Source organism: Mirounga angustirostris, unplaced genomic scaffold (assembly GCF_029215605.1).
Source record: "Mirounga angustirostris isolate CCGP_5_RB_7025 unplaced genomic scaffold, mMirAng1.0.hap1 SCAF_14, whole genome shotgun sequence".
Lineage (NCBI taxonomy): Eukaryota > Metazoa > Chordata > Mammalia > Carnivora > Phocidae > Mirounga > Mirounga angustirostris.
This window is the reverse complement of record NW_026991722.1, coordinates 58,518,856-58,541,413: the sequence shown is the minus strand read 5'-3', so window position 1 is coordinate 58,541,413 and position 22,558 is coordinate 58,518,856. Positions and strand designations below refer to the sequence as shown.

Sequence of the window (22,558 nt, the reverse complement as noted above, 5' to 3'; positions counted from 1 at the left end):
GAGACAGAAAATTTGGCAAGTTTTATTGTGGCCTAAGTAGTATCGGGGGAAAAATTGGAGGCGAGGGAACACATTGTCTGCTTTTTTTTTTTTTTTTCTTTTTCTGTTTTAGAGGCTATTATGAGAGAGTGTATGGCGAATAGAAGGATGTGTTGTGATCAAGCTTGGTGAAAGTCAGGTCCTACAAATTAACCATTCTCTTCGGTGTGGTACTTCTCAGAGGCATTAATATGCTAATGAGCTTGTCACTATCTTAGCAGAGGATGAAGTACCCTAGTCCCCTCAAGTATCCCTGTGGGCCACCTTTCACTAACAAACGTTAATGTGCATTATTCAGGAGAAGCATTAGACTCTTTTTTAGGTAATAAAAAGATTAACAGGACAGTCTCTGCCTTCAGGGAATTTATCTATTTGGGTCCAGGGGCAGGCAGAAGAAAATGAAAGAAGAAAAAACAACTCAAACACTGCTATTGCTGGCAGAATAAAAGCAAGGGCACCCAGGCTGGGGGATTCAAAGGAGGAAGAGATCTTAATTAGAAGAGGAGGGGCGCCTGGGTGGCTCATTTGGTTAAGCGACTGCCTTCGGCTCGGGTCATGATCCCAGAGTCCCAGGATCAAGTCCCAGGATCGAGTCCCGCATCAGGCTCCCTGCTGAGCGGGGAGTCTGCTTCTCCCTCTGACCCTCTCCCTGCTCATGTGCTTTCTGTTTCTCAAATAAATAAAATCTTAAAAAAAAAGAGGAAACACTTCCTGGATAGTGTTTGTAAATAGGTAAATTTAAACTGAGTTGAGGGTAAAAGGGCAGAAATGGGGCAAATGTAATAAGCACATAAGACAGGAGAGTTGTGGGAATTGTGATGGGAAGTGGGCCTCTGTATATGGGCTGTATTCAGGAGAGGGAAAGAGGGTGTGCCAGATCATGGAGTCCCTTGAATTACAGCATGAGAAAGTTGTCCCTTAATCCTGGCTGCTGGGAGTTTTGAGGTAGGGAAGGGAGGGAGGAAGGGCAGGGAGTGTATTGAACAGAGTACAACTTGAGGAAGATGGAAGTGGTTGTCATGTGTAAGCTGGGGTAGAATGAGGGGAGACGAAGTCCATGATTGAGGGCAGTGGTCTTCAGATTTAATCACTGTATACTTCCTAAAATAGTTTCAAAAACTCTATCTCATGCATTTTTAAGTTTACAGTTATTTTTTGAAGCAAAACTTATAAATGTAACTGTTACAAAGTTTTTTTTAAATGGAATCTACATAGCATAACACTTTGATACCAACTGTCATCCATTTTCAAGAATAAACTTTTAAATTGGTAATTTTACCCTGTTCTTTTTTTTCTTGATCTCTCCATTTCCTACACAATTTTACTGAGTAGGTATCTCAATGAAATGGATGGGACTTCTTTAAAAGATTTTTTTTTTTTTAGAGAGCAAGCAAGCACGAGTGCAGGGAGGGATGGAGGGAGAGCAAGAGCAGACTCCCCTGCTCAGTGGGGAGCCTGATCTGGGGCTCATCCCAGGACCCTGAAATCATGACCTGAGCTGAACTCAGATGCTTAACCAACTAGGCCATCCAGGCACTCCTGGATGGGGCTTTTTAAAAAGTGATGTATGTATTCATGGATGAGTAATTTATTGCCAGAATGAGACAATATTTAGTATCCATTTCTGCTTTTTATTTTAAGACCTATGTGCACTGAGAAATTTTGTTGACGTAAATAAATTGATGGAAAGGGTTTTGTTAGCAGCGCCACTAATTTCCTTGAACTTCTTCCAACTTACATGCTAAAATTTTTAAAAACGTGGTTAAATCATATGATCTCACTGATATGAGGAATTCTTAATCCCAGGAAACAGGGTTGCTGGAGTGGTGGGGGGGGGTGGGAGGGATGGGGTGGCTGGGTGATAGACACTGGGCAGGGTATGTGCTATGGTGAGCGCTGTGAATTGTATAAGACTGTTGAATCACAGACCTGTACCTCTGAAACAAATAATACATTATATGTTAAAAAAAAAAAAAGGAAAAATGAAGGGGGGGAAATCAGAGGCGGAGATGAACCATGAGAGACTATGGACTGAGAAACAAACTGAGGGTTCTAGAGGGGAGGGCGTGAAGGGATCGGTTAGCCTGGTGATGGGTATTAAAGAGGGCACGTATTGAATGGAGCACTGGGTGTTATAGGCAAACAGTGAATCACTACATCAAAAACTAATGTGTGGTGATTAACAACATAATAAAATAAAGTTAAGAAAAAATGTGGTTAATGAGCTATTCAGCCTTTCAAATTTTTTGAAAGCAAAGGATTGAAAAATATCTGACTTGTAGATGTATTTGTTACAGTCTTTAGAGAGTTGATCTCTTAACACTTCCAGTAGTATCTCAATGGGTCCATTTGTTTGACAGTGGAGGTTTTTCCAACCTTGGGGCAGTGTGACATGGTGGCCTTGGAGCTGAGAGATACATCTTTAACTTGTCCGGTCGGAGGCCGGACATTGTAAAAGGGAAAGCCTTAGGATCCAAACCCCTAGACACATTTTTGCAATAAGAGTACTCCTGGAAGTTGGGGTCTAGAATATCCCTTCAAGTCATCCATCTGATTTATTCCCAGGAAAGTCTTTGTGTCCCTCATGGGGTTCAAGTGCCCCAGTTTGTTCTCAGCAAAAGACATCAGAACCTCTGAATTAGGGTGTTGGGAACTGAGAGGTGGGAATACAGAATACTTTATAAAAGTAGAATTTATAGTTCTTAGCAACTGATTCGATGATGGGGGCCAGAAAGGTACATTAAAAAGGTAAGTGAAGACTTCATGTTTGAGAACACAAAGTCACAGGGGAGAAAGTCCTGAGGAGGAGCTGGTTTTTATAAGATTGGTTTGGGCAGTTAAATTTTTAGAACAAATGTGACACTGAGGTGGAGATTCTATGATATACCTGCAAATATGGATCTAGGGATCAGGGCAGAATTTTGGAGGTTATTTGCATTATAAGTGATAGTTGAAGCCATGAATTTTCAAGGGGGAGGGGAGAAGGGTGTGTGTGTGTGTGTATAAAATGTGAGGACAAAAGTAGAGGGAAACTACCTACATAAAACGATCAGAAAAAAATAAGAATAGTCCAGAAAGGTAGAAAAATACTCAGGATGGTGTACTTCCACAGAACCCAAGAAAAGAGAATTTTAGAGGAGGGTGTTGGGATAGCAGAAGTCAGCCTTGTCAAGTGCTGCAGAGAAGTCAGACAATAGGTCTAAGAAGGGCTCTCTAATCTTGGCAAATTATTGCTGATCCTTAAGACGAAAATCCCAAGAGTGAAGGAGAAATAAGATTGCTTATCTTGAGGAGGTGAAGGCTGCAAAGGGGACTACCTCTTTAAGAAGTTGGATGAGGGGCACCTGGGTGGCTCAGTTGGTTAAGCCGCTGCCTTCTGCTCAGGTCATAATCCCAGGATCCTGGGATCAAGCCCTGCATCGGGCTCCCTGCTCAGCGGGGAGCCTGCTTCTCCCTCTGCCTCTGCCTGCCTCTCTGCCTACTTGTTCTCTCTCTCTCTCTGTCAAATAAATAAAATCTAAAAAAAAAGTTGGTGAAAAAGTCATTTTAGAGAATAGCAAGCTTAAGTTCTAGATTCGGTGTGTCAGGAAAAAACCCATGTACTCAGAATTGCCCCTAATTACCTTATATTGCTCCTAAAGCATAGTATACATAGCCTTATTTTCCTTCCTCCATTGTAATGTTTTCCCTCCTCCAATGTGTCCTGGATGAGGCGGTTGGTGTTTAAAGGCAATGTTGTTGGAAAAATATATCTTTAGACAGCAGTAGTGAGATGCTACGTTTGGAGAAGCACGTCAGGACAGCTGAAGCCCTTCTGTATCTTACGCTCTCAAGCATATCTGTGGTCAAGAGTAGAATGGTGGCCAGGAGCACTACTCAGACCGCTCTCCCTTCCTTTTGTTCTCCTGGCTACTGGCACTATTCCCCCTGACTTGGTGCCAGAGAGTTCATCAAATACATTTATGACAGTAAGGAATGGGAGATGATTTTTTGAGGGTAGTTCTGGGAACTTAGGCATTTGGAACATTTTCTGAGAGAAGTTGAGATTTAAGAATAGTAGATTCAAAATTCTTATTGAAAGAGCATGAAATTAGCATGAATTTGTAGTATGTCTGAGCATTGTTAACAAGGAATAGAAAAGAGGCTTACTTATGGTATCGATGCAGGTAGAACCAGGATTGTCTCCACTGAATTAGAATTCTTCTTGCTTCTCTGTACTCCTTTCCTCCTCCTCTGCTCCAGCGACTAAGGGTATCATAATCGGGAGAGGAGTAATGTGCTGGGACCCCTGGGTGGCTCAGTTGGTTGGGCGTCTGCCTTCGGCTCAGGTCATGATCCCGGGGTCCTGGGATCGAGTCCCGCATCAGGCTCCTTGCTCAGTGGGGAGCCTGCTTCTCCCTCTGCCTGCCTCTCTCCCTGCTTGCGCTCCGTCTCTCTCTCTGACAAATAAAATCTTAAAAAAAAAAAAAAAAGGAGTGATGTGCTACCTGGGGTTCTCTTAGAATGCTGTGTAAAGGCAAAAGGTCTTTTGGCTTGGAAAAGACATGATCTTTGCTTCTTGCTTAACTTTAAAAACATGATTTTATTTAATAATCGAGAATTTTAATAAAGTCTTAGTGTAGAACAGTTGAATATATGTTGCCTGGAATTGTTTATTGCCCAAAAGAGGTAACTACTACTGAATTTAAGTTGTTGCTTAGCATTCCTATGCCATTCCTAATTACAGGGTGGCAGTATGACTTCTCTAGCCAGGTAAGAGGATATTGCAAAATGTAATAATGTTACTTTTTAAAAATTAGAAGGCTAGGTTGATTTTGGTTGGCCCCTACTCTTTCTGCCTCGCTTCTATAGGAACCCTGTGTCCCACCTGCGCTACAGTCCTTGGGCAGTTTGCCAGACATGCCGTGGTTTGTCTTTCCTCGCTCACCATCCTTAGATCTCTCTGCCAGGAATGCCCTCTTCCTGCCCTCTGTCCTGCTTGGCAACTCCGGTGTATTTTCCAAGAACTGCCTGACTTTTTGATGTCTTCTTGTACTCACCAGTGCAGATTTAGACATGTAATAACTAACAACATATAATAGTTAACAGTATATTTTGTATGTATTTATTCTTACACCATGTATCTTTTCTTAGTATGTATGTCTATATATTTGTACACATATCTGCACACATATACTTACATGCATACACTTTTGTCTAGCGTTTATATCTGTGTTCCTTGTTGAGTGCTTGGCACTCCCAGTATATGTGCTGCCCTACTTACTGGTTGAAATGGATGAAAACATTTAAAAACACATGGAAACCACATTAAGATAATCTGTATCTAGAAACAGACCTAAATGTAGAGGGGAGGGAACATTTGCTTATTTGCCTGACACTATGTTAGAGATTTTATAGACATTATCTTAGAATGTATGTCTTAAAAATCTTTTCCTTTATTGAAGTCTTGTGGTATTTTATAGATGAGGAAGCAGACTCAAATTAATTAGGTATTTGTGTAAGTTCACATAGTTCATGAGTAGCAAAATATGAGATTTGAACCTAGATCTGTCTTATTTTGAAGAGCGTCTGCCCTTTTCACACCACTTTTTGCTGTCACTGTGTAGGGGTTAAATTAATCTTCTTCAGACTTCCACATGGGTCCAACTTTTAAACTTGCATATTTTCCTTAAATTTAAAACAGCTAAAAATTGGGTCATTGCTTTCTGCTACTTTGGATTTCTGTTGGTGCTGGTGCAAGGAGCTGAGAGTAGGTAGAGGATACATCCTGAACTGTAAAGATATTTTCTCTCTTCCACTATAAGATCTCTTAGCTTTATACAAAGGGAAGTTTTCTGTTTTATAAGTTAACAGAGAGAAATGTCATTTTTCTATGGTTACTTTCTTATTTTTTTTCTTGATCTCTTTATTTGAATTGTAACACGTTTGGTTCTTATAATTTGGAACTAGAAGGATCTGTTGAGTCTAATTTATGTTTTGGGCCTTTGCCATATGATGCCTTAAATATAAGGCTTCAGTTCGTACTCTAGGTTTCTATTTCTATTAGGAATTCTCTTCTATTAGGATTCTATTCTATTAGAATTCACTAAAACCCACAAGTTTTCATTAAAAGATTAAAGAGTACACTTACGATGAGCACTGAGTAACGTATAGAATTGTTGAATCACTATATTGTACACCTGAAACTAATATAACACTATGTTAACTATACTGGAATTAAAGTAAAAAACTTAAGTAAAAAACTTTTTAAAAAGGTTGTTATATAGCTTTTTCATGGAAACTTTTATAATTATGAGGTTTTGAAAAATGAAGATTGCGTACTTAAGTATTTGTTGGAATTCTGTCTCTTATGTAGAGCTTGCAAGTCCTCTTCCTTTTTCCACTCCATCCTGGTTGCCCTTCAGCTAAGACAGTAAATTTACTGGGGAAGAAGAAGTATAGGAATTTGGGGAGGTCAGATAATTTGAAAAAGCATTTTAGAGTGATCATTGTTCTTATATGCTTTTTGATCAATTTGAAATTTCAAATAACATGAAAAGATGACCTAATTTTTTTTTACTTCATCAGTGGAGGAGCCTAGGTTTTTAAGGCTTTGAAGCCCTAAAGGGCTATTGCTGCCATAGTGTCCAAGAATCCATAAACTTGAGTTAGTTCTCCAGAAAGAAAGCGCTCTGGTGGGGTATGGAGGCATGAAATGTCTCTCTTCATCTGCAGTAATAGTCCTTGTCTTTGTCTATTTTGTCTAATAATAATATCACCACTTTGGCTTTCTTAGGCTTACTGTCTCATGTTTTATCTTTTCTTTTTTTTTTTTTAAGATTTTATTTATTTATTTGACAGAGAGAGACACAGCGAGAGAGGGAACACAAGCAGGGGGAGTGGTAGAGGAAGAAGCAGGCTTCCTGCTGAGCAGGGAGCCCGATGTGGGGCTCGATCCCAGGACCCTGGGATCATGACCTGAGCCGAAGGCAGACGCTTAACGACTGAGCCACCCAGGCGCCCCTGTTTTATCTTTTCTAAAAAAATTCTTTTCAGCCTACTGATTGAAATTTTGGCTTTAAAACTCTCTCTCTGGTGGATAAGGCTATAGTTGGGTGTTACTTTTTTATTAGTTGGGGATCTCTGCTTTTAAATGTTTAGTCCGCTTATATGTAATGTAATTATTGATCTGGTTGGATTTAGGTCTGTTTTTTTTTCTATTTGTCTCTTTTTTTCCCCCCTCTGTTGCTTTTTTCCTGACTTTCTTTTGGGTTAATGATATTTTTTAGTATTCATTTTAATTCCCCTATTGGCTTCCTAGCTCTTCTTTCTTACATGTTTTAGAGAATACTCATAAGGATTATAATTTGTATCTTTATCATCTATCTAGTGTTCTACTTTGCATAAATTATAGGATCCTTGTTAACAGTACAGCTACATTTACTACCTCTGTGTTCTCTGTTTTATCAGAGGATATTATTTACTGTACCATCACTCAGTATATGTGGTAGGATTTTTTCATTAGTGGTAATAGTCTTTTTTATTGGTTATTTTCTTATTTCTCTTTTTTGTAACCTGTGACAGACATTTGCAGGATGACTGGGTAAGACCTAAGTGTGCAGTCTGTAACTATGGTAACCAAATCCTTGTGGCCTCCATAAAGATGAGATCCAGAATCTTACTAGTCCAATCAAGAATTGATAAATCTTGAATTCAGAAAGGAGGGTTCAGGCCAGAGTGATTCCACAGATACTGGCAAGAGGTAACAGTTATGGGAAATAGAAGTAAAGCTTTGTCACCAGTGCCCATGGCAGAATGGAACACCTCCTTTTGTAGAGAAGTAATTGTCAACCGTGATGGATAGAGTGGTGTCCAAAGTTGAAGCAAAATACGATTTTGCTGCCCTCTAACAGTATGTTTCTTAAATATGGTTGTTCAACAATCTGCATTTGAATTAGTAGAGGTATTTATTAAAAATGAGTGCTCCCGGGGCTCACTCCAAACCTACATAATTAGTATTTGAATATGCGACTTGGCAGTCTGCATTTAGAGGTAAGTGCTCCAAGCTTGCCTTGTACACGGCAATGTTGGACGGTCGCCGCTCTAAGAGTCCTGGCTTCCTAAGGACCAGAATCATGTTTTTAATGGTTATCTTTAAGATTAACAAGTGTGAGACTGATGAAACAGTTTGGTCATAGTCATAGAATTCTAGAGCCTGCATAAAGGTGCCTTTGAGGTCATGCTAGCTCAACAGTCCTGTGCTAGAAAGAGAAAACAGAGGCCAAATGAGAGCATCTGAGAGGTTTTTACAACTTTCTGATTCAAAATAAATACTTTGCTATGAATCATATATCAGCATAAACTGTATAAAATTTGTCTGCACTATATAATTATTTTAATGTTAGGTGTTATTTTTAATCCAGTTTGAAAATCTCTGCCTTTTAATTGGGGTATTGAGACTATTTGTGCTCAGCATGGTTACTGAATGTCAGTTGGGTTTAAATCTCACATCTTGCTGTTTCTCTTCTGTTTGTCCTATCTTTTTTTTTTTTTTAATTTTTTAAAAGATTTTATTTATTTGAGAGAGAGAGAGGGAAACAGCATGAGAGGGGAGAGGGTCAGAGGGAGAAGCAGGCTCCCTGCTGAGCTGGGAGCCTGATGTGGGACTCGATCCCAGGACTCCAGGATCATGACCTGAGCCGAAGGCAGTCGCCCAACCAACTGAGCCACCCAGGCACCCCATGTCCTCTCTCTCCTTTGATCCTCTTTTTCTGCCTTTTGGATTGAGGTTTTTTGTTTTTTGTTTTTTTTTTTATGATTCCATTTTATGGCCTTTATTGGCATACTAGCCATATATCTTTGGTGGGGTTTTTTTTATGTTTAATGGCTAGTGTAGAGTTTATAATTAGTATACATCTTTAAACAGTTTGCCTCCAAATAATATGTATCTCTTCACATACGGTGTAAGAACTCTAGGACAGTGTATTTTGCCCTTTTCCTACCTTTGTGCTATTATAGTCATATATTTTAACTTCTATGTATGTTAGAAACCCAAAGTACATTTTTTTAAAGTTTTTATTTAAATTCCAGTTAGCATGCAGTGTAGTTAGTTTCAGATGTACAATATGGTGATTCAGCACTTCCATACAACATCTGGTGCTCATCACAAGTGCCCCGCTAGTCCCCATCACCTATTTCACCCATCCCCCCAACCCACCTCTCCTCTGGTGACCATCAGTTTGTTCATTCTAGTTAAGAGTCCCCAGAGTACATTTTTTATCTTCTCTTTTTTTTTTTTTGCAGTCCATATTTTTACCTTAATTATCTTTCAAAGAGATTTTTATTTTGTTTATTTTTATTTTATTTTTTTAAAGATTTTATTTATTTATTTGAAGAGAGAGACACAGCGAGAGAGGGAACACAAGCAGGGGGAGTGGCAGAGGGAGGAGCAGGGAGCCCGAGCGGGGCTCGATCCCAGGACCCTGGGATCATGACCTGAGCTGAAGGCAGACGCTTAACGACTGAGCCACCCAGGCGCCCCTATTTTTTATTTTTTAAAGATTTTATTCATTTATTTGACAGAGACACAGCGAGAGAGGGAACACAAGCAGGGGGAGAGGGAGAAGCAGGCCTCCCGCTGAGCAGGGAGCCCAACGTGGGGTCGATCCCAGGACCCTGGGACCATGACCTGAGCTGAAGGCAGACACTTAATGACTGTGAGCCACCCAGGCGCCCCTCAAAGAGATTTTTAAATGAGAAAAATACTTGTATTTACCCACATATTTGCCATTTCTACTGCTCTTCATTCCTTTGTATAGATCTAGATTTCCAGTTAGTAAAATTTTCTTTTTGCTTGAAGGACTTTAATATTTCTTGTAGTGCAGGTTTGCTGGTGATGATGTCTGTCAGCTTTTGTGTGTTTGAAATCTTTGTATTTGAAAGATACGAATTTCAGAGATACTTTAAAGATGTTTACTTACTGGGTATAGAGTTGTAGGTTGACATTGTTTTTTGTTTTTTTTTTGTTTTTGTTTTTTTCCTTTTAGTACTTTAAGGAATGCTCTACTGTCTCTTGGCTTATATTGTTTCTGATGAGAAGTCTGCTGTAATTCTTACATTCTTTTGCTTATAATGTGAGTTATTCTGACTGCATTTCAGAATTTACCAGTGTTTGACATTTTATTTATTTACAAGTTGTTAGTGTTCTGATTGAACATGTTAAGTTCTCAGTAATCACCCCATGCTGAGTTTCTGGAGCCTCTGACCGCTGTGTTTCTAGAGACAACTACACATATCTGTAGAAAAAGAGGAGAGGTAACATCCTTGAGTCATTCATGGCTTCTGAGTTGATGTAAGAGTCTCTTGTAATCCTTTATACCACTCCAGAAACATTAAAGGCAGTCTTACTTATGGTGCTTCAGACAGGCAAGGGGTACTTTTTAGTTTCAAAGTGTTATAAGGAGTATTTCTGATGTCTCTGATAGTTGGTGTGGATGACTACAGCTCAGAGTCTGATGTGATTATTATACCTTCAGCCCTGGACTTTGTCTCACAAGATGAAATGTTGACGCCACTGGGGAGATTGGACAAGTATGCTGCAAGTGAGAACATATTTAACAGGTATGTGCATATTCTTTTCCTTGTGGAAGTGGAATGATTAATTATTACATTCATTTCCGTAGGGAAGATCCAGTTTTCCAGTTTAAAGTAGTATTAACATGTGTAGTCTCAGTCAGCATGTTTTGTTGATAATCACAGCCAAGGCCTCTTTTATAATGGTTTACTCCTTGATCCTAGTAAGCATGTGGCACTCTTTGCTTTTTGGCAAAAAACAAAAACAAAACACCATTACTTTTTTGCTCTTAGGCATAATTTTGATATTTGTGTAAAGTGATTACTGAGGGGGGTATATTATTCTTTCAGCAGATGATGTTGTATACCTACTGTGTGCCAGGTGATATTTAAGGGGACTGGGACACTCTTCCTAATGCATTATTTCTCCAGCTGTGGTCCCCAGAATACCTGTATCAGTTTTCTGGGAAATCTGCGTCTTAAATTTCTTGAGTATAGAGGTATAAAACTCACTTAGTAAAAATGAATGTGTGTATTTGTATATACTGAAGATACATGATGAAGAATGTGTGTATTTTCCTATTATTTGATAGTTGAAGGTAACTGTTGGAAATTTTATAGAATTTTCAGTGACCTTAGAAATTTGTCACTTCAGTTAAAGATGAAAAATATTTTGGTAAATATTCAGTCTCATCCTGTTACAATAAAATCCATACTGGCATTTGTCACTTAGGAAATTAGTGACTTAATGTATGTTATAAAATGTATTAAGAAATTCTTTAAAACCATGTAGATTCTACCTTTTGGAATTCTAAATATTACTCATGAACACCACTAAACACCATATCATTTTCTTTTTCTGTTAGACAAATGGTGGCCCGGAGTTTGCTGGACACGTTGAGGGAAGTCTGCGATGATGAAAGAGATTGCATTGCTGTTTTGGAAAGAATTAGCAGATTAGCTGACGATTCAGGTATATGCTTATGCAGAGAAAGGTTTCTTTTACCAAATTTGAGGTTTTAAAAACTAATGAAAAACTTAGTGTGATGTGAGACTTCTTTAAAAGATTTCCTAATTACCAAATACATCAGTAAAAAGAAAAAACTTTCTAAAGCCACATTTTGTAGTTGGTCTGTTTAGTTTAATTTTGGAAATTTCTCAGAAAAATCTAAAAATTGTTTTCGCATCATGTATGTTAATATTTTAGGATTACTAAAAACTTAAAAATAATTTTGAATAAATTTTAAAAGGGAGGGATTGGGCTATAAGTTTTTTTTAAGCAAATATAAAATGCTTCCTTTTCCTATGCTTTCTCACTTGTGAAAAATGTGAATCAGTCATGATAAAACTAGAGCGTTTTGTCTCCAAAGCGAAGATAGGAGGGTCTGCTTACAAAAGAGATAAACCTGACTTCAGGCTTGGAATATGGTTCTATTAAGTTTTTTAAAAATATTTTTTTCTTGAGGCAAAATATGCATAACATAAAACTTACCATTTTAACCTAATCTTAAGTCATATGCATATCTTTATTTTTTATTTTAGAAACAATTCAAAAATAAATATATTTTTTTCTTAAACCCATTCTCTCTATTAAAATGTGTTATTTTTCACTTTATTTTTTTTAGATTTTATTTATTTGACAGAGACAGAGGGGGAACATAAACAGGGGGAATGGGAGAGGGAGAAGCAGGCTCTCCGCCGAGCAGAGAGCCTGATGTGGGGCTCGATCCCAGGACCCTGGAATCATGACCTGAGCCGAAGGCAGATGCTTAACGACTGAGCCATCCAGGCGCCCCTATTTTTCACTTTTTATCAAACTCTTTTGCATGTTAGCAGTCTCATTTTTTAATTTTTAGATGGGCTCATCTTTTGGTGAGCAATTTGTTTTATGGGAATATGCTTTACTATTTACATAAGCCTTAAGTGTTTTTTATTTTCCTATAGGGTAGAAAAAAATTGGTAAGCTTACAAATAATCTGTCTAATGATGATGTATGTACTTGCTCATGTGTGTATGCTTGTTCCAGAATGGTTTTAGAAGAAGCTCATCAATTATAATTTTCACTTACTTATTTTTTGCATTATGGTTATTTATTCCTTTCTTAGTAGAATAGATACTCTTTAGGGAGGAATTTGTGTTTATTTTCTTTTACCTGTTTGCCACCTATAGTGCTTGTTTTTATAAATATATGTAGGTATATGTAGTTGACCCTTGAACATGGGTTTGAACTGTGCAGATGTATTGATACAGATTTTTTTTGATGAGTACAGTACTATAAATGTATTTTCCTTATGATTTTTTCTTTCTTTTCACCAGCTTACTTTATTGTAAGAATACAGTATACAGTACATATAAGCTAAAAAATATGTGTTAGTCAACTGTTTGTTATTGGTAAGGCTTCCAGTCAACAGTAGACTAATAGTAGTCAAGTTTTGGGGGTGTCAAAAGTTATATGTGGATTTTCTACTGCACAGGGAGGGGTCAGTGCCCTAGCCCCCTAGTTCAAGGGTCAGCTGTAGATTTTTAAAAGATATATTCTCAAGTTGTTGAGTTCATGATAAATCTCTCTATTGACATTTACATTTTTTGTTCATTTGGTAAAAATAACACAGTACACAGTCCTATGCCAGATTCTAGAATAAATGCTAGAACAGTTACTAAGGTGAATAAGAATTCCTGTCATCAAATTAACAGTTTAATGAATGCAGCTAACTTATAAACAATACATTATAATGGGGAGCATTGGTCCTGATTTCAGGAAGTTAGTGACATTGAGTTGAATTTAATAGAATGATGAGGTACAGAGAAGGAAAGGAGCATACTCAGGAGAAGAAAAGACTGGTTTAGAGGTTTAAGTAGTTCAAGATAGCGCCACATTTGGTCAACAGGTAGTTTACTGAGTCTACAGTTTAAAATAATGAGGCTCTTCAATAAGGCAGTCGAGGTATAGATTGTAGGGGTTTATACTGTGCCATGCTAGAGTGCGTTTTTGTGATATAGAACAGTAATGTACCAGTATGCACAGACTTGGTGACATAGATGGGCAACAGGAACACTTACTTGTTGGGGAACTCTGTTACTTGAATACTGAATAAAACTACACTACAAAAAGTACATGGACTATAAAGTTTCAGCTCCATGAAGTAAAGCAAAATGAAGACCAATGTAATTAGTACTCAGATCAGGAGATAGAACTAGCATCCCAGAATCCATTTCAGGGCACCTCCTCATTTCTGTCCTCTTCTTCCCCAAGGTAATCCATGTTTTGAGTGCTAAGTGTTTAGATTAGTTTGCTCCTCTGAACTTTATATGGAATCATACTGAATATGTTCTTTTGTGTCTAGCTTCTTTATACTTCTGAAGCTTATCAGGTTGTTGGTGTGTAACTCTATAGGTTTTTTTTAATTGAAGCAGAAAAGATTTGGATGAAAAATGTACTGATAAGGAAAAAAAACTTACAAGATTAGTAGTAAATCTAAACAAGTATTTGCTATAAAAAATCCTAAAAATATGAATAACAACTTTAGGGGAATAAAGAAATCAAGGTAAACGTTGATAAGGAATAGGCAAATGAGAGATTTTAAGGTTCTGAGCTCCTTGTTTGCTCAGGAGACTAGAATATATGCATTAATTTTGCAACTGTATATTTTTCAGTAGTCATGATCAGCCCAGCCCACCAAGTTAGAGACGTTAGGCTCAACTCCCTTTTCTTCCTTCATTCCCTTCAGCCATCATAGTAGCTCTGAAATCCCTCCCCAGCACTTCAGTTCCTCCCAAACGACTCACAGTACATTCATTTCTTGACTCTGTTTTGTTCCATTGGTCTTTTTACCTAAGCATGACTTTGAAGAAAGAGAAGTTACTGATTCCATTCTTTTTTTTTAAGATTTTATTTATTTATTTGAGCAGTGGGGAGGGGCAGAGGGAGAGGGAGAAGCAGACTCCCTGCTGAGCAAGGAGCCTGACATGGGGCTCGATCCCTAAGATCATGACCTGAGCCAAAGGCAGATGCCCAACCGACTGAGCCACCCAGGCACCCCTACTGATTTCATTCTTAACCAGAACTGTAACTTGTATCCTTCTTTTGCTTCAAAAATTTATATAAGTATTAGGTCAGTGTTGGAAAATTCAGGGTCAGTGAGGAAAAGGAGAGGCCTATTTTTTTTTTTTAAACTAAGTATTTTTCAAAACAGAAGCACTATTTTGTTCAATTACTGTCTGACTTCACATGGCAGAGCCATGTAATATAAATTCCAAATACTGGTTTGTTGATAAGATTCTTAGCTTTGTAAGATGCTAGTACATTTTCTGCTGATAGTTTCATTAATTTCTGTTTGTTGAAATTTAAATTTCCTCCGGACCCATGCATGCATATTTACCATAGTAACTGTAATGATACATTCATTAATACCGAAGTTCTAATTAGGTCTGATGTAACGAATTGTATTGATAATCCATCATGTCTGTATGTGTCTTAGTCACTTGCATTTCTTCTGAGAATTGCCTGTCCGTATCCTTATTTTCTTTCTTGTGTTCATTTGAACAATGGGTTCTTTGTATATTTAGTTATTAATATTTTGTTATACGTGTATTTTCTCCCAGGCTGGTTTGCCTTTTAACTGAGTGTGGTACCTGTTGTCTATAATGGAGGCTTTATAAAGTAGAATTAGTTGGTCTCCAAGTTGGTGCTGGGGTTTTGTTTGCCTTGGAAGGGCTTCTTCCTCAAGACTAAACTTTTTTTTTTAATGTTGTCTTTTCGTGCTTTTCATCTTTAAAAACAGTTTGGAACTTTAATTCACTTAGAATTCATTTATGATATGCAGGATAGGAATCTTTTTTTTATCACATATCTGATTCTCCTGCCATTACTCTTAGCAGTTCATCCTTTTGAAACCCAGAGATTTGAAATGATGTATTTGTCATACTTAAATTTGCTGTACATACTTGGGTCTTTTCAGATTTTTTTTGTTTCTTTAACTTGATTGGTCTACTTTAACAGTCACTTACCATTTTAGTCTTAATTTTAACCAGGAATTCTCCATTCATTGATTGAATTTAGCTTAGGAACCGGTCCTTATGAGGCTCTTAAATAGTCCTAGGAGGCTCTTTAATAGTTCATAGATAAGGGGCACCTGGGTGGCTCAGTCAGTTGGGTGGCTGCCTTCGGCTCAGGTCGTGATCCCGGAGTCCCGGGATCAAGCCCCACGTTGGGCTCCCTGCTCAGTAGGGAGCCTGCTTCTCCCTCTGCTCCTCACCTTGCTCATTCTCGCTCTCTCTCACACTCTCTCAAATAAATAAATAAAATCTTTAAAAAAAAAGTTCATAGTTAATACATATTTTATTGATGTGAATATTGGATATTTAACCCCTAACATATGTGACACAATGTAGGTGATGGATAAATTCGGTCATAATAGGAAATGATTGCATACTTGGTACACAGTAGGAAGATAGAAGCCTGGGATGGGAGTAGGGTCTTCCTTTTACTCATGGGGTTGACCTGCGTATGATTGTGAAAAGGTTCCTAGAGTTAGAGAACATTGTGTAAGTCCTTTTTATGCCGAGGACGGAAGTCCAAAGCTTTCCTAAATAGTCTTAAGCCCAGGCAAAGATTTTGTTACTGTGGGAGAATGTGTTTGCTCACATTTCTGTTATTTCAATAGAACCAACCGTGAGAGCAGAGCTGATGGAACAGGTGCCTCATATTGCATTGTTTTGTCAAGAAAACCGGCCTTCAATCCCATATGCTTTTTCCAAATACTTACTACCTATTGTGGTTAGATATCTCGCAGATCAGAATAATCAGGTAAGAGTGTCATTTACAGGTTCTTACTGGAAATGCATGTAATATGATGTATGTAGAATAGCCTCCCCTAGCTGGTCTCATTTGAGTGTTTTTTCCTCTTCAACTTCATTATTCTGTTTTTCAAAATGACCATGTGTCTTAGACAAGATATGTTGAGAGTCTGGCAAATCTAGGACATCTGCTTAATGCTGTTACAAGATGATGCCCAGTAGCTGCATTCTCACATGGTACCCTCACGGGTGTCCCTCAGAAAGTTTGGGAATTTGGGAGTCACCTTTCACAAGGATGGCTTTTCTTTTGCATGCATGAGAGCATGCGAGCGGGGAGGTGCGGCAGAGGGAGAGAAGCAGATTCTCCACTGAGTGGGGTACCCAACGCAGGGCTCAATCCCGGACCCTGAGATCACGACCTGAGCTGGAATCAAGAGTCGGGGGCCCGACTGACTGAGCCACCCAGGCACCCCACAAGGATGGCTTTTCTGTTCCGTTTCATTTGTCGTATCACAATCTACCAAGTTCTGTCTTGGCAGTAGCTGGAGGAAATAACGACAAGTTTTTATTTGCAAGGTTTTGCCAGTTATGAATCCCTTTAAGTTGAGATGAAAAGTCTTCAGTATTGTGAAAAACAAGTAATAGAGTTTTGTTATATCACGTATGTACTTTGTTTATACTGCTCATTTCTTTCCTAGGTAAGAAAAACAAGTCAGGCAGCTTTGCTGGCTCTGCTGGAGCAGGAGTTAATTGAGCGATTTGATGTGGAGACCAAAGTGTGCCCTGTCCTCATAGAGCTAACTGCCCCAGATAGCAACGATGATGTGAAAACAGAAGCTGTGGCTGTAAGTAGAAGGCGCTTTTTCTGTTCAGGCAAAAATTAGTCACTGTATTGACAAATAGGAAGTGCTCAAATATTATGTGCTATGGAGTTTGTACGTATTAGGTATCAAAGTAGCCACAAATCATTAGAAAGGGCTAGAAAGGGACATAGGCACACAAAAAAGGTCTATGTTCTGTAGGCCCCATGTTGTGCTTTGCACCCGTGAATTAGATGGCTCTATTACTGGGCTCTGAGAAAGCAAGATATGGAGCAAGAGAATAATAAGTAACTGTAAGTTTATTATTATGGAAAAAGAAGATGGGAGAAATAATCAGTGCAGTTATAACAAAAAACACAAAAACCCTGTGTTGGGTGAAGAAACGTTTGTGAAACTTCAGTTGCTGTTGAACACTTTTCTCAGCACTTTGTAAGCACAGGGGGAAAAAAATAGCTCCTGCCCTTGACAGTGTGCTTTGGGGGAATGATCATCAGGCAAGTAATTTTATTATAATGATATATGATATGTTATAGAAATTGTGATTATAAGAAAAACACATGGATTAAATCATGTATGTAACAAAGTCTGGTATAATAAATCTGTCTAAAAATTTAAATCTATTTGGATAGTGAGAGTTTACTATTTAAACCTAAAATAGGGGTGCCTGGCTGGCTCGGTTGTGGAGTGTGCGGCTCTTGATCTTGGGGTTCGAGCCCTGTGTTGGGTGTAGAGATTACTTAAAAATAAAATAGAAACCCTAAAATAATAGCATCTTTGTTGATAAGAAAGGAATTATACAAAAATTGGATAGTGTTTCTGGATCATTAGGATGAATTAGGTCATCTCTCTAGTCCCCTTTCCCTTGGAAATTTCTTGATTCCATTATTTTTTAGATACTCCATACCAGTTAATAATAAATTTAGATACTTTTCAGTAATATCATTTTTATTGAAGTGAAATTCACATAGTGAAAAACCATTTTAAAGTGTACAATTAAGTTAGCATTTAGTACATTCACCATGTTGTACAATCAGCACCTCTGTCACCTCCCAAAATGCAGATTTTTTTTTTTTAATCTCACAAGTTTCTCAATGAAGGAAATCAGTTTTTGCATAACTGAGCAGAGTTCAACTTGCTCTCTTATTTTTATAGGATTTAGCAATAGTGAAACATTACAGCTGTAGTAGAGATTATATCCAGCACTGGTATGAAACCCATGATTCTTTTATAGTCGGCTTATATATTTTATCATGCTTTGCACACCCTGGCTCCCTAGTTGTTCTCTATCTTGGAGATAATTCATTCTGATGAATTTCATTATGTTAGATCAGTGATACAGTATATAACTTTGGATCTTTAGGGCTTGAAAATGCTTAGAAACAGTACAAAGAACAAAACTGGCTTTGGGATTTGGGAGGTACAGATGTTATCTCCAGTTCTGAGGATGCTGAGATTTTGATAGGTATTGTGTTGAATCTCTGGATCAGTTTGGAGATAGTCGCCCACCTAACAAGCCATTAGTACGGTAGATCTCTCCATTTATTTAGGTGTTTTATGTTTCTCATCAGTGTTTTGTAGTTTTCAGTAGACAGAGTACATACATATTTTGTTGAACTATGTTTCTTGACATTGTTGTGAATGATACTGTTTTTAAATGTTTTCATTTCATTGCTAATTTATAGGAATACATTTGATTTTTGGTTCTGACATGTCCTGAAAACTTCTAAGCTCACTTATTCTAGTGACTTCTTTGTAGAGTCCTTGAAATTTTTCTATGTAGATAATCACGTCCTGTATGAATAGTTTTTTCTTTCTTTGCAATCTCTATTCCTTTTACTTCTAATTATGTCTGTATGGGCTAGGAGTAGGTGTGATAATAAAAGACCATCAGATTTCTTTCTGTACTAACTGGGGGGTGGGGTGGGGAATTTATTTAAATAGCATTGGGCTGGTTTTCAGACATAGTTCATCCTCGTTTGCCTGGGACTGCGTTACCTGAAACTGTGCATGTTGGAACTGGGTCCTTGCCTCCCTTAGAACCAAGGGACACAGTTCTCTTACGCACGAGTTTCTGTTAACACGGTACTTTGCAAGGTAAGGACTACCTCTAAAGTGTCTTTTCTTAGCAGTACAAATACACTAAACCCAAATTCTTCTTGTGGATAATCTTTCCTTTGAACAGTAACCATTTGTTTTCTTACTGGGAAAATTTGGGGGGGTTTTACTTTTAAAGGTATCAGGCAAAATGATTAATAAGATTGAAACTATAGTCAGAAATGAAATTTTTCAGATTTTCTCTGGGTTTACTGTGCATAAATAATTATTTAGTAATTATTGGTTGATTTTATTGGTAGTAGTAAATATCTATTTTTCTGCCTTGAACCTGGATAAATAAGATGAATGTTTTTTGTGATGTATGTAGTATAATGATGCCATGACCTATTTTATATTTCCTAAAGTGTATACTTCTAATAAGTTAGCAGACTTAACTGGAAAAGTCTTAGTTTGAAGATGTTTTCAGTGTGCTTTTGTTCTTATCCATTTTAGATAATGTGCAAAATGGCTCCCATGGTTGGGAAGGACATTACAGAGCGTCTTATCCTCCCTAGGTTTTGTGAGATGTGCTGTGATTGCAGAATGTTTCATGTTCGAAAGGTATTTTTTAGGCATTTTGTTTAAGAACACATGGTTTTAGTGGTTACTGTATTGATGTGTGAAACTTAAAAGATTATTTTAAAAGCACTGTGTATGTAAGATTTTTGAAATGTCAGTGATGCTTTCGTTGCCAGGTGTGTGCTGCCAATTTTGGAGATATTTGCAGTGTAGTTGGCCAGCAAGCTACTGAGGAGATGTTGGTAAGTGTTGCAGATATAAAGGAGTAATAAAGGAGTAAGCAGTACATTACAGAGTAATACATAAAGTTTAAAATGCATACATTTACCCCCCAATTTTATTAACACAGTCTCATGAATGTGAACTAGAACGATCAGATGACTCTGAGTTTGAGAGTTCAAATATCTATACTCTAGGCACTTGAATTGTGTTTTGATTATAGTTTGTTAAAAATGCAGATATGTGATGTGTAAGGACCATTGATTTATTTTTACCTCTCCCACTTCTATTAAATCAATTCTTATTCGAAGAAATCTGTAATTTTATTGCAACTCTCAAGTATTCTAGTGACAAATCTACAGCTTGTTATTTTTAAATGGTTAGTGCATGGGGATATACATGCTTCGTGTACCAGTTAACATACTGGAAGAGTTTCTGAAATCATCCATTAGGCAAAACAGTTTAGGTACAAGATTTTGCATAACATTTAAGCTGTATTTGTTGTTTCTGCTTTTCCAGTCAACAGTGCTGTGAATTAGGTGTGATTTATTTCAAATTACTAAGTTTTAATACGAAACAGATCTTCTAAATTGTTATAGGAAAATCTAATATTTCGAAACACTGTGAAAGCAGAAAATGAAATAAAATGAACCACTGAAACTTGAGTTGTCTGCCTAACACACCACTGTCCTTGCGTAGCTGCCCAGGTTTTTCCAGCTTTGTTCTGATAACGTGTGGGGAGTCCGGAAGGCTTGTGCTGAATGCTTCATGGCCGTTTCCTGTGCGACATGTCAAGAAATCCGACGGACTAAATTGTCAGCACTGTTTATTAATTTGATCAGTGATCCTTCACGTTGGGTAGGGTTTTGTCTAATTATCATTTTTGTAAAATAATACATTTTATAAGAAACATTTTGATTTCATGATTTAAGAAACAGTTTATCAAAGTATGTTACTGTTAATCCTTTTAGGAGTAGACAGTAGGCAAACTACTGTATTAACTTTTTTTTTAACTGGACAAAACTTCTGTACAAATAGAAATCATGTTCATTCTAAGGATATGATGTGGCATATTGATTTTCAGGTGTTAAACCTTCAATAAGTCTCACCTGGCCATAGTGTAATAATTTTTGATATGTTGCTGGACTGTTTGCTACTATTTTGTTAGGGGTTTTTATATCCATATTATAAGAGATAATGATCTATAGCTTCCTTGCAATGGCTTTTGTTTTGTTTTGTTAACAAGGTAATAATGTCCTCATAAAATGAGTTGGGAAGGGCTCCCTCTTTTTTTTGGGAGAATTTGTGAAGAATTGGTGTTCTCTTTTAAATGTTTAGTAGAATTCAGCAGTGATGCCCTCTCAGTTTGGACTTTCCTTTGTGTGTAGTTTTTTTTTGGTTTTGTTTACTAATCTCTTCACTTGTTATAGGGCTATTCAGATAAGCTTCACTTGTTAGAGAGTTATTCAGATTATTTCTTCTTTTAGTAAATTTTCTTCTTTTAGTCAGTTTTATTAGTAGTTTGTCTAGGAATTTGTTTCATGTAAGTTATCTAACTTGCTGGTATATGATCCATAGTATTTTCTTCATAATCTCGGTATTTCTGTAACGTAAGTAGTAATGTCTCTTCTTTCTGGTTCTAGTTGATTCTTGTCTCTTTGTTTCTTAGCCAGTCTGCTAAAGTTTTGTCTGTTTTGTTCATCTTTTTAAAGCTTTAGTTTCACCGATTTTCTCTATATTTCTGTTCTCTATTTCATTAACTTCCACTCTAATCTATATTATACCCTCTCTTCTGCTTGCTTTTGGTTTAGTTAGCTCTTATTTTTCCAGTGTCTTGAGGTGGAAGATTAAGTTAGCAGTTTGAGATCTTCCTTCTTTCTTTTGAGTTACCATCCAGGGTAACTGACTTTCAACCTGGGGAGCTTCCTTTTGCATTTATTGTCATGTAAATTTGGTGGCAATAAATTCTGTTTCTGTTTATCTGGGTGTGTCTTTATTTTGCTTTCATTTTTTTTGAAAGATAGCTTTGTACTCTTGGTTAACAGTTTTGGTGTTTGTTTTTTTTAATTTCTTCAAGCACTTTGTGTCTTCCCCACAGCCCTCCGATCTCTCTTGTTTTTGTAGGAAGTTAGGTTTATTTTATTGGGGTTCTCTTGTAAGTGATATGTCACTTTCCTTTTGCTGCTTTCAAGATTTTCTTCTTGCTTTTAACTTTGGCATTTTGATATGTTTGTAGATCTCTTTTAGTTTATCCTATTTGTTGAGCTTCTTTCATGTGTAGATTATTGATTTTTAATAAATTTGGGATATTTTGAGCCATCATTTCTTCAAATATTGTGTCTTTTCCCTCCTGGTATTCCCATTACACATATGGTGCACTTAGTGGAGTCCCACATTTTCCAAGATTCTGTTCATTTTTCCTCATTTTCTTTTTTCTCTCTGTTCTTTGCTTAATCTATATTAATATACCTTGAGTTCCCTAATTCTTTTTTTCTACCAGTTCAGATCTACTTAAGTTT

At 37.3% G+C, this 22,558-nt stretch overlaps 1 protein-coding gene across 7 annotated transcripts in view; it reads left to right on the top strand.

The window, feature by feature from the left end:
- Nucleotides 1-22,558, top strand: part of PPP4R1 (protein phosphatase 4 regulatory subunit 1) — a 60,851-nt gene that overhangs the window by 10,814 nt on the left and 27,479 nt on the right. For 3 of the 7 annotated variants that reach the window (XM_064577915.1, XM_045870462.3, XM_045870466.3), the window contains exons 3-9: nucleotides 10,503-10,638; nucleotides 11,457-11,563; nucleotides 16,254-16,396; nucleotides 17,085-17,231; nucleotides 19,755-19,862; nucleotides 19,997-20,062; nucleotides 20,739-20,897. In XM_064577915.1, the coding sequence (XP_064433985.1) occupies nucleotides 10,580-10,638; nucleotides 11,457-11,563; nucleotides 16,254-16,396; nucleotides 17,085-17,231; nucleotides 19,755-19,862; nucleotides 19,997-20,062; nucleotides 20,739-20,897 (789 nt within the window). In that variant the 5' untranslated portion in view covers nucleotides 10,503-10,579. The remainder of the gene's footprint in view (nucleotides 1-10,502; nucleotides 10,639-11,456; nucleotides 11,564-16,253; nucleotides 16,397-17,084; nucleotides 17,232-19,754; nucleotides 19,863-19,996; nucleotides 20,063-20,738; nucleotides 20,898-22,558) is intronic. The other 4 variants (XM_045870464.3, XM_045870463.3, XM_064577916.1 and 1 more) reach the window with 2 other exon arrangements.